Source organism: Hylaeus volcanicus, chromosome 1, assembly GCF_026283585.1.
Source record: "Hylaeus volcanicus isolate JK05 chromosome 1, UHH_iyHylVolc1.0_haploid, whole genome shotgun sequence".
Lineage (NCBI taxonomy): Eukaryota > Metazoa > Arthropoda > Insecta > Hymenoptera > Colletidae > Hylaeus > Hylaeus volcanicus.
In genome coordinates, this window is record NC_071976.1 from 26,946,666 (window position 1) to 26,962,979 (window position 16,314).

General features: G+C 35.8%; 3 protein-coding genes and 2 long non-coding RNA genes across 7 annotated transcripts; 2 read left to right on the forward strand and 3 right to left on the reverse strand.

Moving 5' to 3' along the window:
* Positions 1-4,048: 4,048 nt before the first annotated feature.
* LOC128874834 (prefoldin subunit 3) lies at positions 4,049-5,434 on the forward strand. The gene is made up of 3 exons (XM_054119937.1): positions 4,049-4,201; positions 4,559-5,065; positions 5,149-5,434. The coding sequence occupies exons 1-2, from the start codon at positions 4,118-4,120 to the stop codon at positions 5,060-5,062; spliced, it is 588 nt and encodes a 195-aa protein (XP_053975912.1). The 5' UTR covers positions 4,049-4,117; the 3' UTR covers positions 5,063-5,065; positions 5,149-5,434.
* Positions 5,435-6,524, reverse strand: LOC128874842 (c-Myc-binding protein). Its single transcript, XM_054119949.1, has 3 exons — positions 6,298-6,524; positions 5,984-6,105; positions 5,435-5,910 (listed from the first exon to the last, which is right to left on the reverse strand). Exons 1-3 carry the CDS (start codon positions 6,310-6,312, stop codon positions 5,763-5,765), a joined length of 285 nt encoding a protein of 94 aa, XP_053975924.1. The 5' UTR covers positions 6,313-6,524; the 3' UTR covers positions 5,435-5,762.
* Positions 6,525-6,544: 20 nt separating this feature from the next.
* On the reverse strand, positions 6,545-7,399 carry LOC128874847 (uncharacterized). Its single transcript, XR_008456703.1, has 3 exons — positions 7,106-7,399; positions 6,866-6,995; positions 6,545-6,746 (listed from the first exon to the last, which is right to left on the reverse strand). It is a non-coding gene; the product is annotated as an uncharacterized LOC128874847 (long non-coding RNA).
* Positions 7,400-7,443: 44 nt separating this feature from the next.
* LOC128874817 (transmembrane protein 267) lies at positions 7,444-14,988 on the forward strand. Of its 3 annotated transcripts, XM_054119909.1 has the most exons (4): positions 7,444-7,887; positions 12,762-12,883; positions 13,135-13,236; positions 14,103-14,988. In XM_054119909.1, the coding sequence occupies exons 1-4, from the start codon at positions 7,600-7,602 to the stop codon at positions 14,293-14,295; spliced, it is 705 nt and encodes a 234-aa protein (XP_053975884.1). In that variant the 5' UTR covers positions 7,444-7,599; the 3' UTR covers positions 14,296-14,988. The 3 variants fall into 3 exon arrangements, with proteins under 3 accessions (XP_053975884.1, XP_053975899.1, XP_053975892.1); XM_054119924.1 differs by lacking the exon at positions 13,135-13,236; XM_054119917.1 differs by lacking the exons at positions 12,762-12,883; positions 13,135-13,236; positions 14,103-14,988 and adding an exon at positions 8,127-8,720.
* On the reverse strand, positions 8,709-12,752 carry LOC128874851 (uncharacterized). Its single transcript, XR_008456704.1, has 2 exons — positions 10,033-12,752; positions 8,709-9,982 (listed from the first exon to the last, which is right to left on the reverse strand). It is a non-coding gene; the product is annotated as an uncharacterized LOC128874851 (long non-coding RNA).
* Positions 14,989-16,314: the final 1,326 nt, after the last annotated feature.

The window sequence follows — 16,314 nt, forward strand, 5'->3', positions numbered from 1 at the left end:
CGAAAGGAATCCATTCTTCGACGCTAACGCATATCTATCGGATCAATGGGGACTTGGGTAAATGTTAACGTCGCGAGGTTCGTCTCGTAAACATTATCATGTCGTGCACCGTGTATCGAGGATTTGACACGAGCAACGTAAGTAAACGTGGAGCAATTTGTTTTTTTTTTTTTTATTTATTACGCTATTGAACTCCTTACGGGATTATTAGCAATATGCTCATTCCTGAGCATATTGACAAATACATTGTAAATTAAATCAATCAGTACACATTACAGAATTAAACAAACTTAAACTTAGATACATTGTAGTATTACACAAAACTTAAACTTAGATACAATTACTATATAAGCACGGTATATATGAAGCAATTTGTTAATTAAATTTTATTTTTTGAATTCAGAGCTGAGTCGTACTTATAGGAAAAATATTTTAAGCATCGTTTTAGATGATACAGGCTGTACAGCTTAGATGAAATATTTATAATGATTTAATTTACCTAAGATAATAATGAATAAACGTCACCAATAAATTACTAAACATTTTGCCCATCTCTGTGAAATATTAGAGTCGTCACACAGCCTGTCTTTATCTATCCTTCTCCCCATTCCTTGGCTTCACCACTTCCAGAAGCTGCTGGAATTCTTTCCTTAGGTACGTCACGTATGTAGCACGGACGAGTGCCATAATCCACTATCGCGATTTAGAAGAATTTCTGCTCTTCTCCTCTAACCGAACGACATTTGAAACCTCTTTCAATTTCGAACAAAATATTCTCGAAATTCATATTTTTTTTTTTAAGTGGAAATCCTACAGCACAGGACAATCCTGAGATTGAATTATACAACTTTACTTAATTATTCATCTTCGATTAATTTGTACACACTGAATGCACTATTTTTATATAATGCTATATATTGGGTTGTCCAGAACGTTCGCGGCAAATTTTAAGAAAATTTCAAAGGCATATTTGAATTGAAGGCACATCTACCAAAAATCGACATGGACTTTCCAGGCAACACAATAATAAATACTGGAATTTTTTATTTTCTCCACTTGATGTCTCCATCGCTACCAATTTTTTCTGTTTCATAATTACTATTCCTTCGATCAGGATGAAATTTTATTTACGATACATTATTCACAATATAAAAGAAGATTCTCGTATAACGAAATTTCCCATAGCTCGATTTTATGCGAGATTCTACTGCGCGTAGTCTGTTGCCTCGAAGAGAATCCTAGATTCCGAGTGATGAACGATCCCGATGCTGGGCGCGTCGAAAAACGAAGATCAATTAATTAACACGCCGAGATTATGGACAGGCGAATTCAGAACGGGTTGTTATGAAACGACAGCGATCTGTGGCACGTTAGCTCCAACCTCAATGGCGGTTACAGGTTACCTAGGGCTTCCTGCGGAAATGGCCAATATACTCCTCCGACCTCCAACTCACTCAGTCACTCGCTCACTCGGATCACTCCTGTTTGGTGTACCCCGTACCCATATGATCGCCCTGTCGCTCGACACGCACTCGTTACGGGTCATCATCGTGATCTATGCGCCTACAACAAACGTTACATCCTTAATCTGTCCTAGCCCGGCTAATTCTACGCTCGTGCTGAACGAGAAAGTTGACATTATTCCGCAGCTGGACCGAGAAACGGGCCTAACACCGCGACGCGATTAGAGCGAGTTTAGTTCGACGAGGTGTAAACACTCGGTGATTTCGAAGACCAAGTCGATAAACGCGGGATACCGACTTACAGGTAAAGGATTCTCCCCCTTTAGAATTTTAACGAAACACGAAGGATATTTTGTGGAATTATTAATTTTTTGCGGATTAATTTCTTGGTAAATTAAAAAGGCGATTGAATCGAGTATCCTTGGGTTTTCTCTAACACTGCTGACCACCATTGACCATCACTGAACCACATTAAATACTTGTTAACATTCTTTAATATTATAGAATGCTTAATACTCATATTGCTTAATACATACTATAAAATCTTTCAATTCCTGTGGTCCATATTTATCGAATAATCTGTTACCTCAAACATCGCCTCTTATCAAATTTCATTTGTGCGACACGCCGATTGATAAAATTAAAGCAAGGAGGAAATAGAGTGATCCGGGAGCAGCGATCATTACTTTGTTACGGGTAGGCCAGATTAATGGACAAATTAATTAGGAAAACGACGTTTCCCAACGAGTACCAAACACGACCTAATTCACACGTGCTCGCGGTTCGTCGTTTGTTTTGCATACAACGTAATCGTCGCACAAAAGGAGAATCTTTACTGTAAGACGTCTAGACGGATAGTCCAGGTCTTATACCCTTCTTTACACGATACAGTAACAATTCGGCTCTATTAGGCCAATAAAGTGTATCAAAGAGGAGGAATGCGCCCCGCGTCAATCGTAAATGTGATGTCGGTTTGTCCGTCAGTACACTGTGCTTGGACATGCGGGGTGCGGGTGGATAGCTGAATTAAATTGAGCACGACCATAAGTTGGCAAAGAGGGGACGAAAAAACATTTATGAAATGAAAAAAAAATCTGAGATGTTAGGGGAAAAAGGGAAACGATCTCGCATCTAATGAAACGTTTATTTTGTCAAAAAACGTGAACCTACGTACAAGCATACGTTTAACATGTTGAATAAACATTAGTTCACTTGATTCTAATAAGTATTATAAGCATGAAAAGAATATTTTATTTAATGAAAAGGTATATATAAATTGTACTTTTTGAAACACAATTAAAATAGTAATAATGTACTTCTAAGCTCGTTCTACAATAAAAATACAGGAAGTAATTTAAGTGAAATATCCTTTAAACAATTGTGTATTCACAAATGCATGTAATATTTTAAATTACTATGTTATATAATATAAATTACATATAAAACGGGTTCAAATCTTCAAATGGTGTCCGTCGATCGACTTGCCATCTAGCGGTGGAAGAGTCGAACTAAAATTTCGACCTTTAGTCAGCGCCTCTATCGGGAAAACGCCCAAGTTTGTTCTCGAATAGTTTCTTTCTTCCTCGCTAGATGGCACCATTTATATTGTTTTTATGGGGAAGGTTTACCCATATTATATTTTAATGTAGACTAAATAAAAGTTTTGATTGAATAACAATTTCTGGTATTTATTTTAAACGATCTCTCTTGCTTAATGGATTGACAGAAGGTGTGTTTTAAATATTTAAAAGGCAAACAAAATAAAATTATGTTTCACAAAAGACAATCAAATGAATAACATCGAGTATCATCGAGTTAACAGTTAGTTCTTCTTTATCGACGGTCTTCATAAATCTTCTTATTGACGATGATGAGTGTGTCCACCACATTTTTTAAATGATGGTAATGTACCGATATGTGTCGGTAAAAAAACAACCTACAAAACGCCATCTAGCGATGAAAACAGAAACTATTCGAGGACAAACTTGGGGGTTCTCCCGATAGAGGCGCTGACCGAAGGTTGAAATTTTAGTTCGATCTAATTACCGCTAGATGACGAATTGCTGTTCCGTGGAAGGGCGCGTAATTTGAATTAGTTATGCAAACATTAAGAGTAATTTCTTCTGATATGTTTTTATGTATACCCTTTACTATCTTTTCTTTAAAAACGCCTCTAGAAAAGTTAAACCAAAATAAAAAGTTATTTTACCCTGTAAATATTATAATATGAATTTTACTTTCCATACTTTTTTACTGGAAATATATAATTTCGAACAGAATCAATAAATGTGTCTTTGTACGAATTTAATTAACAGCTCATGGAAATCTAAGATTATACACATAGTAAAAACATACATTATAAAAGATTCGAACATGTTTTTATACACGTGGACCTTTCTTCTGTACCAAAGGTTTTAAAATAAAAAATAACAAAATATTTGATTAAACCTGGAAACCGCTGAAACTGAAACTTTTATGGAAGTTCGGCGCTGAGTATAACATACATATATTTCTATTTACGTTTTACAAAACCATATTTAAATTTTGTTTCTAAACATAATTCTGGTTTGAAGTAAATTAAAAAAATCTTACGTTTATTCAAACGGTCATGGAAACTGGACGTTTGTTATGAGAATTCGTGTGAGTAATTCAAGATGGAAGACGGTGACAATAAAGCGAACGTTGGGTTGGATAAAGAGAAAAAGTCGTACGCCGGAATACCGGAGGCGGATTTTGTAGTAAGTACATTATTACAATGAAAAATTTATCTAACGTACTATTATAAATTCGTTTTTTGTGCGCGAATTCTACGTGTTTATTTTATATTTTGTTACGATGCGTGTTTTTACGAAGAAGTAACCCTCATGGCTTCTAATAAAAATTTCTATAAAAAAAGATTCGTTGTTTGCTTCTTCGATTATTTCTGTATTTTACAAGGAGAACCAATTTCATTTTATCGGTAACATATTAAAACATGTCAAATGTACTTTCCGCGATGCGAACCTTATATGGTCACAAAATAAAGGGATATCATGATATTTGAATTAATTATAAAGAAAACAAATTGATATTTTATGAAAATGTTTTGAATACAGGACGATGTTGACGCATTTATGGCAAAACCCGAAAATGAATCTGCAGACAAGGTACTTCAAATGCTGGATGAAAACCATGGCAAATATAAATTCATGGAATATAACTTAGTCAACAAAAGGAGACGGCTGAAGGCACAGATTCCTGATTTGGAAAGATCATTGGAAATGATTAAAAAATTACAGTTAGAAAAAGACAACAGCAAAGATCTAGAAACTCAATTCCTTTTGTCGGAACAAGTTTTCGCGAAAGCTGTTATTCCACCCACTGACAAAGTATGCTTATGGTTAGGAGCAAATGTTATGCTGGAATATACTTTAGATGACGCACAAGAAATGTTAACAAAAAATATTGAAGCAGCAAAGAGAAATTTAGGCTATGTCGAGCATGATTTAGACTTTGTTAGAGATCAGTTTACAACAACAGAAGTAAATATGGCGCGCATTTATAATTGGGAGGTTAAACGTAGGCAGGCTGCCTGCACGAAAATAATGCCTAAGCACTAAGTGGTAATTATTTTGTAAACATAAAATCCATAAATTCTTGTGATCTGCGGGGTTCGTTTCGTAACCTCTAAATGTTTTTATTTTAGGTTACTCACACTGTCAAGAAAAAAGTCTGTGAACGAAAAGTGCTGTCAGAAAATGATGGAAAATAAAGGACTCAAACATCTTTAGGTTGTAGGCTAGATAACCAATATTTATGTATATTACCACAAACACATCTGAATTCTAACTTAAAATATGTTTCATCTACTTACAATATCTTTTACTATATCTATCATAAGCTTAACTTGTCTAATAAGTTCCGTTGTCTCTGCAGAAAAAGTACACGTACTTTGTATAAAAATAAAATAATACATTTGGTGCATTATAAAAGTCATTACACAAAACAAAACTTTATTTGAGCTTTAGAATATAGTTACCATATCCTGCCTTTAAGCTTTTGATTACATTCTATATCACATGGTTTTAGTTATACTTGATTTTGTTAGAACAAATTATAAATAGTATAACCTATACTTTTTGTGAACATGATGACAAAATAGACTTACGATTAATGAAAACTGCAAAATGAAATTTAACTTAGTTTAGATCCTAAACTGTTAGTCGTTCACTATATTTATTGTAAGGCACATGGTCACTTTGACTTTTCGTGAGTCATTGTTTAGCAGGGACTAGTATTGAATTATAATATAAAATTTGTTTAATTATCTGCATCTCCGTTTGCTTCGTACTTTACTAATTTTGCCTTTAACTCAATAATCTTAGCTTTAGACTCGTCCAATTCTTTTTTTATTGCTTCCATTTCGATATCAGCTTCTGTGATACCTCCAAGGTTTTGGCGAATGTATCTATGATATAATTAAAGAAAGATTTTCTATGTAAGACAGATTTTCAGTAAATAGTATTTTAATGAAAGGATACTCTAAGGCATCATCCGGCTTCTCTGGCTCTTCGTACAAAGATACAAGTACCTTTGTTAGAGCATCCAAAACACCCGCTCTTTCAAGATATTTTCGAAATTCTTCCCTTTTAGAATCAGGAGGCTGAAAATTAGTAATAGTAATGAAGCACAAATATCAATTGTATATCAAATATTTCATTTTTAATAATAGCTGCATCATATTAAAGGAAACACATGATGTACCAGTCATTCTTTTGTTACTTTACGAATCTCTGAAATTATTACGATTATTTGATTTGTTAATGTGAAACTTTTGAGTAAAATAAGTATTTACCTTCATATTCGACATTTTTCTTATAGGATTGCAGTTGCACTACTATTTTACCACAATATTTCGAATGTTTTACTTCAACGAATAGTTCGATCAAATTTTTGGTAGCACGTGTTTCATGGGTTACGCGATAGTATAAACAAGTAAGTAGTGACGAGGTCGAAACAGAACAAAAGCCACATCACATATGTGACTTTCAAAAGAATGGATATTCAAATCGATTCATTATTGAGAGAGAAAATTATTTACCATTATGCGATGTAAATATGGTGTGTATTGACAGAGAAAAGTATTTTCTTTCTTTCACCTCGTTTCGCCGGTTGTCCTTGTATAGACTGTTTACTAGTCGATAGTAAACTTTGGATCACTTCGGATGTCACGACAATACTTTATTTCGATTAACACAGCGCTGTCAGCTAAGAATCCCGCCTCGATGAAGAGCTGATAACATTCTGAAATTATTCGTGACGAAATAAAATTACTATTATAATAAAATAGAATATTCTGTGATATAGAGTTGAAAATAATGTACAAAATTAATACAAATTTCAAATTAGTAAAAAATTCGTACCGAAAAGTATTCAACTTGTGTATGTATGAAAACTGGCTGATAACCACTGGTGTTGTATGTGAAAATAAAGAACTGGTTGATATTCATTGAAATTGCATTGGATGGGCTCATCGCTTACATTTAAGTACGTCTAATCAAAGAATATTATAATCGATAATAATGGGTAGACACGTGGATCTTTTTATTTTTTTCAGCATTTACATAGAATAAGCATTCTTGTAGTAGACGTATATAACTTACGATATAATTTTCGTGTATGTACAGTGTTATGGTTCCTCTTTAGTTTAACCACAGAGTAATTTTACAGAGATGAAACTCTTGTTATTCAAAAATGTTTAAATTAATGTCGACTACAAGTAAATTAATATCTCCCTATGGCTCCTCTACCTAAGGTGTATCTCCATGAGGTAATCTACAATCTTATGAATCTTCCTAAGTAAAACTAAATTCATATGTAGGTTTAAATCGAGATTTAAAAAATGTTGGAGTTCCGCCTTTATAAGAGCTCTGTATAGTTTAGGTTACACTGATTAACATTTTAACTGGAACAGACTGTCACAGAATCATTGGAGAGACAAGGATCTATCTATCCTTGTCCTGGAGGTTCCTACTTTTCCCGCAACTATCGCTGAAGTCAACTCGGAGTCTTTGTTGATAAAATCATTCGTAGTTGACAGTAGAAAGAAATTGATAAAAAAAAATAGGTACAGATAAGTGTTAAAACGTCTACTGTAATGGTTTTTGTAAAAAGAGATATTGTCTCGAGCGTGATATTAACTTGTGGTATTGGCATTTGCTCGTTGATTGGTGATCAAGGTTTGAATTATGGAAAGACCCCCTGGTTACGCGCGATCTTTGACAATGTTACTCACGCAATTGTTGGGGGACTTACTTGGACACTTATTTTACATTTGTCAAGAAAGTCTCTCGTTCAAAACTTTTCCAGTATCTTCTGGTGCTTTTTCTTATCATCTTTTATTGACGTAGACCACTTTATCGCAGCATGCAGTTGGAAGTTAAACGTAAGTGATATTATAACCTCTCCTTGTTTTTATGATGAATATATCTTACTCGTACAAGCGATAAAGAAACGTGTTTTAAGTAAACTTTGTAAACCACTTTGATAAACATGAGTCATCTAAGTGCATTCCAGTTTTAATAATTAATGTCACTTGATTACAGTGTTTTATCCTATAATCTTTAGCATGTAAGTATTTGTAAAATTATTAGAATATGACATAACACTGAAATTTTTTTATAGGATGCAACGCATTTAACAAAACGACCATTTTTGCATTGCACTACTTTGCCAATTGCATTGTGGCTTATGCTTAATTTTTATGCGAGTGTATTTAATCATCCAAGGCTTAGTTATTATTCCTGGATAATGTTATCTAGTTTTCTAAGTCATCATATACGAGATGGCACAAGGAGGGGTCTATGGTTTTGCCCGATAGGTTCCACGCAACCCATACCTTATTATTTATATTTGAGCTTGAGTATGATACTTCCTCATGTGTTGCAATGGCTCATGACATCATCAATGCATGAACCTAAAGGTCAGGAAAACATGCCATTCATCGATATTGTAACAGTATAAAAATATTTATCGAATATAAGTGTGTACATATGTACATATTTGGAGATTTAAAAAAATCATTTTCACATGTATTTTATTAATATGGACTAGAATGTAAGACAAATTTTCTAGGACTTTTACACTTTTATAACTAAATTTATATATTTATTGTTATCAATTTTACTGTAAAATTTAAGACAAAATTTATTATATACAGAAAAATCATATTTTTGTAATAGTTTAGGTTACAATAAAACCTGCGAATATATAACGATACGTTTATTTCACAATTACACCTGTAATTACACCTGTGTCGCAATTACACCTGTGCAAAACAAACATTAACTTCGAAATTCGCGTATGGAAAGACTAATTGAAACGTTGCTTCTCTTTCTAATGTTGTTTCTTATTTTTTCCCGGAATCAATTTATCGAGAATTCATAAAAATGAACGTCGATTTCACCGATCACGGTTCGTCGTTACCAAATAAAATAATTTCCAAGCAAATTCTCAACATGGAAAGACGAGCAAAATGACTTCTAGTCACTGTCCTGTAATTACTGCCTCCATACATGGAAGACTTGTGTAATCGAAAAGGGCTTGAGACCACAATGTTTACACAGTTTTTTCCAGAGACAGGTGTGCTCGGTAGACAAGAGCGTCACTCGCGTCTGCCACGTTCTTCAATGTCTGCGCGTCTACGCGGCGATGTTTACGCGATTCTGATACAAGAATTTAACAATACCCACGTAAACGCGTAACCGTGTCGCATATTGACTTCATCGGTGAGCGCGGAGGACACGGATACCCTTGCAAGAAGTTAGCCTGCGCGCACGCACGTGTATACGTACGTATACACCTGACACAGCCTGGAGGGGTTTATCAGCATTCAGCATTGCTTTGCTGGCACTGTTACACACTTAACTTCACTCTCGTCTCTCAGTCTCACTCAGTGATCATATACCAAACCATCTATTCCGTTCGAAAGCATCGAAAGCGTTCGAGGAGTCCCTCGATCGGAGGAAGAGGATTCATCCCACGACCGGAAGTTGCGAGCGTGTTATCCTCCTAGATCCTTCGTGTTTCCGCCGCGATATTTAATTCTTGCGCGTGGAATACTTTTCTCTGCCAACTCCTCGACTTGGGTGATCGATTGTTAATCAGAATGTACGCCAATACTTGATATTCGACGAGGATGATTAATTGTGTACCACTATCTGTGCCTCGCGCCATCATCAGTGAACCATAGTTCCATCAATGTGATACTAAGAAGACACGTAGCACAGTGTTGTTTCGTGTGTTCGAAAAAAAAAGTTTCTGCACAGTCATAGAACGAGTTCGCTGAATACGAGCTCTACAATGCCACCAGATTTTCACAGATATCGAGTCCACGACGATAACGCGCTGATACCGATATCGTGATTGTGTACGCCAGTCCAGTATTGTCTTTATAGAGGTCCCGTGTTACTCTCACTTTGCTATACATTTGCAATGGTAAGTACATTCATTCTACGCGAAACTTGCTGGTTTTTTAATCTCTGTGCTTTAAATCGATCCAGCGGTCCTCGACCTTGCGTTGTATACGGACGTGTTCAGAAGCATTAGGCATATTATTTTCGACGAATAATCCTTAGTTCTCTTTGGAGCGTGACAAGAAACCTTATCTTGTTGGAAGATATAGGTTCAAACGCGTCGACAGGCTCTAGATCTGATGTTGCCATAGTAGCTCTAACTCGTGACGCTTCGCCATAATTTGCTGTAGGAGGTAGAATAATATTTTCCCCCAAATCCCAAGTCTTACACATTATTGTCCAGGTCTATCGAAATTTCAAAAGTACTTCAAGCTAAAACTAAGCAAAATTAGATATTCAAATGCAATCTGAACCTACCTTTGTACCCGTTTCAAGTGAGAACATTACCCAATATTTTGGAGTATCGAAGTATTTTGAATTTCCATGGTGTCTGATATTTCTAGACACCATTCGTAGCTTCTCTGGGCTGAACAGGTGAATTGTTGCGCTGCAACTGCTTCAACGTATTCTAGTTCTCGCCTAATTGTCCCGTACGCGTCCGTCCTCCTGGCAGGATGGCAACTGACTCTGTTTCGCGCGAGTTCGTGTTTGGAAGCAATTAATCAAATTAGAATTCACTGTTAGGCGGCGTGTCGCGTCTCTGTGTGGGTGCTTTCACAAGAATCGAGGCTAATCATAGAGCCGTAATAAAGCTAGTTTTGTAACGCTAATTGCGACCACTCGAGCGGTCGCCTATTAGAGATGCAACTATGTGCCGTCAAGGTTGGACTGGCGCAAGATGAATCGCAAGAAGTATGCGATGAACGCGATCCACGATGACGCGTATACAAATTCTACGCGATTTTCCGTTGGAATGGGTTGAATTATCAACAATTTGCGTCGCGAATAGTTATTTCATTTTTGAATTTAGGGTGGCTAGGTTACTCAGAAATTCTAAGACAGTATCTAGTTTGAATATATTAGGTTGTCCCGAAAGTTTCTTTCGCGAGTTGCACTCAATTATTTTATGTGGTTGTGTTTATATAAATAGACAATCTAATTTCATAGATATTCATGTTGTAACAGTAATGGAGCGAAATGAATCGTGCACAATTCAGTAATGTAACATAAAACATAAAATATTGTGCATGTATTACTTATTAATAAAGCGAAAGAAACTTTTCGGACAACCTAATATTTTAATTTAGAAGAGATCGTTTGCTGATAAATGTTACAATTGAAGTTATTTAGATAACATATAAGAAATTGTTTGCTATAATTATTATGCAAGAAAGATATTATTATTTCTATTAGATGAGAAATTATGAAAGGTAAAACAAATTTAATTTTCGCCACATGCCTTTCTCAGTAATTTTTTTAATTTAGAAACTTTCTATGAGGGTTCTGAGTGCTTTCATTTGATTTCCAGCGAAATAAATACAGGATCTTAAATGGGTAACGTTAGTTAAAACAATGAACGTAAATAAGTAATCTGGAGCTTACTTATTTAACGAAAAAGTGCGTGTAGCGCGGATTGCTGGATCGTTGTTGATTTCTGGTACGTTTTGTTCATAGCAATACGCGTCCAACGGTTCGCGAAATCGTTCGTTGTCTTCGGTTTATTTGTTTGGCCTCTCGATGTATGTTGACATCCGTATTAAACGCAGGTTACGAAATGTGGTGGTTCGAGGAAGCGCAAAGCAGTCGCGCGTGGCGAAGATACTTTCGCGTTCTTGCATTCAATTGACGTCGTATCGATGGCCATCTTTCCAGATGCCTCCACTCCATTATAATGCCTCGCGAATTCCTTAGGGGCCATCAAGATGTGCTCCAGTTAACCAAATCCATTGTAATGATAGGATTTCATAAACGAGAAATATTTCAAGCTATTATTCATTTACATATCCACTCTTTATTTTACAGTTGATTTTATCTCGAGAGTCAATATAAATGTTACCATTGAAGTTATTTAGGTAACATATAAGAAATTGTTTGCTAAAATGATTGTACAAGAAGGATGTTATTATTTCTGTTAGATGAGAAACTATCAAAAGTACAACGAATTTATTTTGTTTTCTATAATAGTGCAAAATGAATATTTGATATTTCGACACTTATTAACAAGTCCATTCAAGATTTTAATGTCTTTTTGGTTGTTATAACCTTGGTTTGTTTAACAAATCCTTTATCACTTACTTGGGTGATAGGAACTGATGGGAAAAGAAGGAAAAAGTTTAGCATTCTCATAAATAACAATGAAAACATCCGAACCAATGTATCGACAATTATATTTCGAAACAACCGACAATCACAAGGTCGTATACTGTTGAAACTGTTGTATTTACAACAGGCTTAGTTATTAAGATATGTGTGGAAAACAAGAAACATCATAATGTAATTTGTTTCTTTTGCGTTGGCGTTACATACTTTTCATATTCTTATTAAATTGAATCATAAGTTAAGGACATTGGATTTGATCCTTTTATCTTGTTTCAACAAAATCCATCATTCTTTTGTGCACTTTTATTTCTGTTTCTTAATATGTCGAATAGATTCGTTAAATAAATGAAATTATAATCATAAGGCGGACTTTAAGAGAAAGAATAGGAAGCAATGAAACATTGCATTTTATAAAGCTACTTGTAGAGATAGTGACAGGAAATAATCTTCTTTGGAGCAATTAACCGGTCACAAGCGCATATGCCATCGATAACGATAGCGAGCTTTTTATAACAGCAATCGACGTGAAAACGACGAAATAGGCTATCATTGTCGGAGTTTTAAAGCCACTTGTTCAACTTTCCAGGAAGTCGATGAATTGGTGCTGTACTTCGCTATAGCATGCGGGATCGCTGGCGGTGCGTTTATAGTGATTTTCATTTTGATGTGCGGGCTTTACGCCAAAGTGAGACGATTGGCTTCGAACGGGTAAGTAATATCGCTCTGAATGCCAAAGGAAATCTATTTCTTTCATTGGTGCACGCAAATTTCCACCTCAACTCTTCCCGAACCTTTTCAACTATTTATTTTTAAGCAAGAATCCCATTATGCTTTGCTTCGATGAAAAAGGTGAAATTTACCCTCGCTGAAGGCTTTGCTTATTTTTTAAATTGAATGATTTTTGCGAGGCAGTTGATAACGATTTGACGGAGTTTTCTTATTAAAATTATGGGTATCAGCTCCGTAGCCGACGTTTCGTTTTGTTGGGACAAGCCACGTTCGCAACGATGTTGGCCGAATATCGGGATATGTCACGTAAGACGTCACATCCTAAAGAACAAGTACGATTGTCAAATTCACGGCTTATCGGCGACACGCGAGTAGTAAACGTTTCATATCAAATGCTTGAGTTTGAGTCACCGCGACTGTAATCGATATCGTATCTCTACTCTATCGCGATGAGATCCAGCTTATCTTGTTGAAAGAATGCGAGATGGGTACAGGAGTTTAATGAGGCTTGCACGCGGTCAGATCGTTTCCCATTTCTTTTATATATATATATATATTTTTTTTTTTAACGAAATCATTCATTTTAACTGTTTGCAGTTTGGTTCAATTCAAAGAATTTTGCAAAAGGGACTTTCTTTCATCTTTTTCGTTTAATTGCAATTGTGTCTATAGCCATTTGAAATAAACACATGATGTCAATTGGACGTGAAAGATGGATGTCGTTTAAGTGTCCATCACGAATAGCTAACAGGTGTATATTGTTATTAAAAGCGCGCTATTAAAGTCCACTAAAATCCATTAAATTTATTTACCTGCTCTGATAATTATTTGCGATGAAATTAAATACACTGTGAGTTGTAGCGTAGTTGTTATGTTATGTTTTAAAAAATCAAGAGCAAAGAACCGCGTTGAAGGCGTTCACAAATACGCTCATGAAAGACTAATACCGTCCAAGGACCTCTCAATTTTTAGACACTGGAAGTTACAATACTATGTCATTGGCCTTAAAACTATCATTATTATAGTTGAACCAGCTGCAGTGAATATACGATAGAAGACAGAAAAATTAAGAAACTGTTGCAAAGAGTTAAATTGATTTTCGTGGAAACGATCTTGAACGATTTCTCGAATTTATTCTATGTCGCTTTTACATCACGTTTAATGATGACTGTTGTATTAAACCGATGGAATTGTTCAGGTCTAATCAACTAAACAAACAATCGAGTATGATGGCCGACTTTTGTTACACGAATCCCACGATTGTGCCAGGAGAGCTGCTCTCTCGACGCGGTTTCTCGATGTACAGTGGTTCCGAGGCTTTTAACGAAAATTATACGACAAAGAGCAAAGACCACTATGGGACCTACCAAGAAGGAAGATCAAAATTTTGACCACGAATCGCAACTTCCGAGAACCATCATTGCAATTCATGTAACATCGACGAAATATTCAATAATGAAAACTAGGAGATCGATTAGTTTAGTTAAGCGATTCATTGTACTTTAATCTGCAATGTATAAAACTTGCGCGAACTTTGTCTTCACTTGCCATACAATTTATTAAATGTATATATACATAGGTGTTTACATATAATTTCATTACCATTTATATCATAATTCGTTCAAATTCAGAACTCATGAATACATATCAAGGAAACCATTTTGATTAGTGTAATAGAAGAGGTGTTTAATAAAATATCAACGAAAAATTACGCAATAATTATGTGTAATGTATCCAACGAGTGATAATATATTACGGAAAAATTGTTTCGAAATAGTGCCGTTGGTTGTCCATAGATGTCACCATATACGTATATCGATTAGTATCGAATAGTTGGTGTTTGAAATAGAGAACAGGTAGTAAGAGTGAAAATTTAGTATGCAAATCATTCGCACAATTTAGAAGACTAACATGTGCAATCAGTAAGATAAATAAACCAACCAATCCTGACACATTCTGCAGTGTTTTTAGTTATTTATTTTAGATTTACCATCGTGATTGAATCCCAAAGTTGTCTGCATAGAATACCATCTGTTTTGTTTTGTAAGGTGCATTGTTGATAATAAATATTTCTATGTTACTTATTTTCCAGGTTACTTGCTTTCTTTATTATTGCAATAGAAACACTTTCCCTTTTCTTTTGAAATAAAATACCGTGAGTAAATTATGTTCATGTTTATTTATTTGTTAAGGGTGCGTAGCTCGCAATTAGTTATTACACTTGGTCAATAAATTATATACTGTACCTATTTCTTGATATATTAATCGCATCCTTAAGGCGTATTTCCATTAACTTCTATTTAAGTCCCAGACGACGCCGACGCGACGTGTGCGTTTCACTAATTGCTCCTTCCTGATCCGGTGTCACCTTCGGAAACGTAACACCACAGTGCTCCGACCCTTCGACCACTCGAACACATCGCCCTCGGGAGAGTAATTCACCAATGAAATTTGTATCGAGGGTAAAAGTGATTTATCATTAAGAAGATTTATTAAAAACTCGTTTTCTTGTTACTAACAATCTCACATGTTCTTTAAACTTTGTTCAATGTCACTAAGATTGGTGTCACTCTAAGATTATCTAATACCAGCTATCGTCAGAAACTTTTGTAAAAACTCAAACTATTGAAAAGATAGATGATATCGTATTAAAAAATGTATTATAAAACTAACTAACTAACTCTTACTGCAGTATGCAATTTTATAGATATTTTGGTGTTCCTCCCCATGATAATGTCATTCGATGCAGCTTGCATCGCCCTCTTGTGACGTCACTGGCGCCAGGTACTCGCAGGCATACTGTCAGAGCGGAAGTGGAGCACCTTCTGGCCCGATACACGCAACATTGTCATAGTGGGTGGCGATGGGTGCGCGGGTAGGGATACAGACGATGCCACGGGGAGTAGGCAATAGCATGGGGATAGGCCGTAATTGGTATAAAATCATCGAGCAAACACATCGGACAAGACAGCCCGAGGGTTGTGGGCGGCGTTACGTGCCGTTGCCCTGGTTACCGTTGGGCGACTCTGCTAAAGCACCCCTTCGCCTTGATTGCGCACAGGCCTATCCCCTGTACGTATCCACCTTGTATGTGCGTACACCCTGTGTCGTGAGCGCGAGCGCGTTACAGCATCTACACCAAAGGTTCTCAAACAGAGGTCCACGAACCCTTGGGTCCTCCCAAACGTATCGATAGGGGTCCCTCAGTTCTCGAAACAAAATATTAACGACCTGTGCCTTTTACTTCAAATTTGATCGTATGAAAGCCTGTGACCAGGTCAACATTGCTTCCCTTAGTAAAACTTTTTATTATACTTTATTCAATCGAATATTGGACAGAGTTTCCCCCTTATAATAAACGAATGCGCCCCTGTACTTTGGATACACCTAAGTGTTTCCATTGCACACGC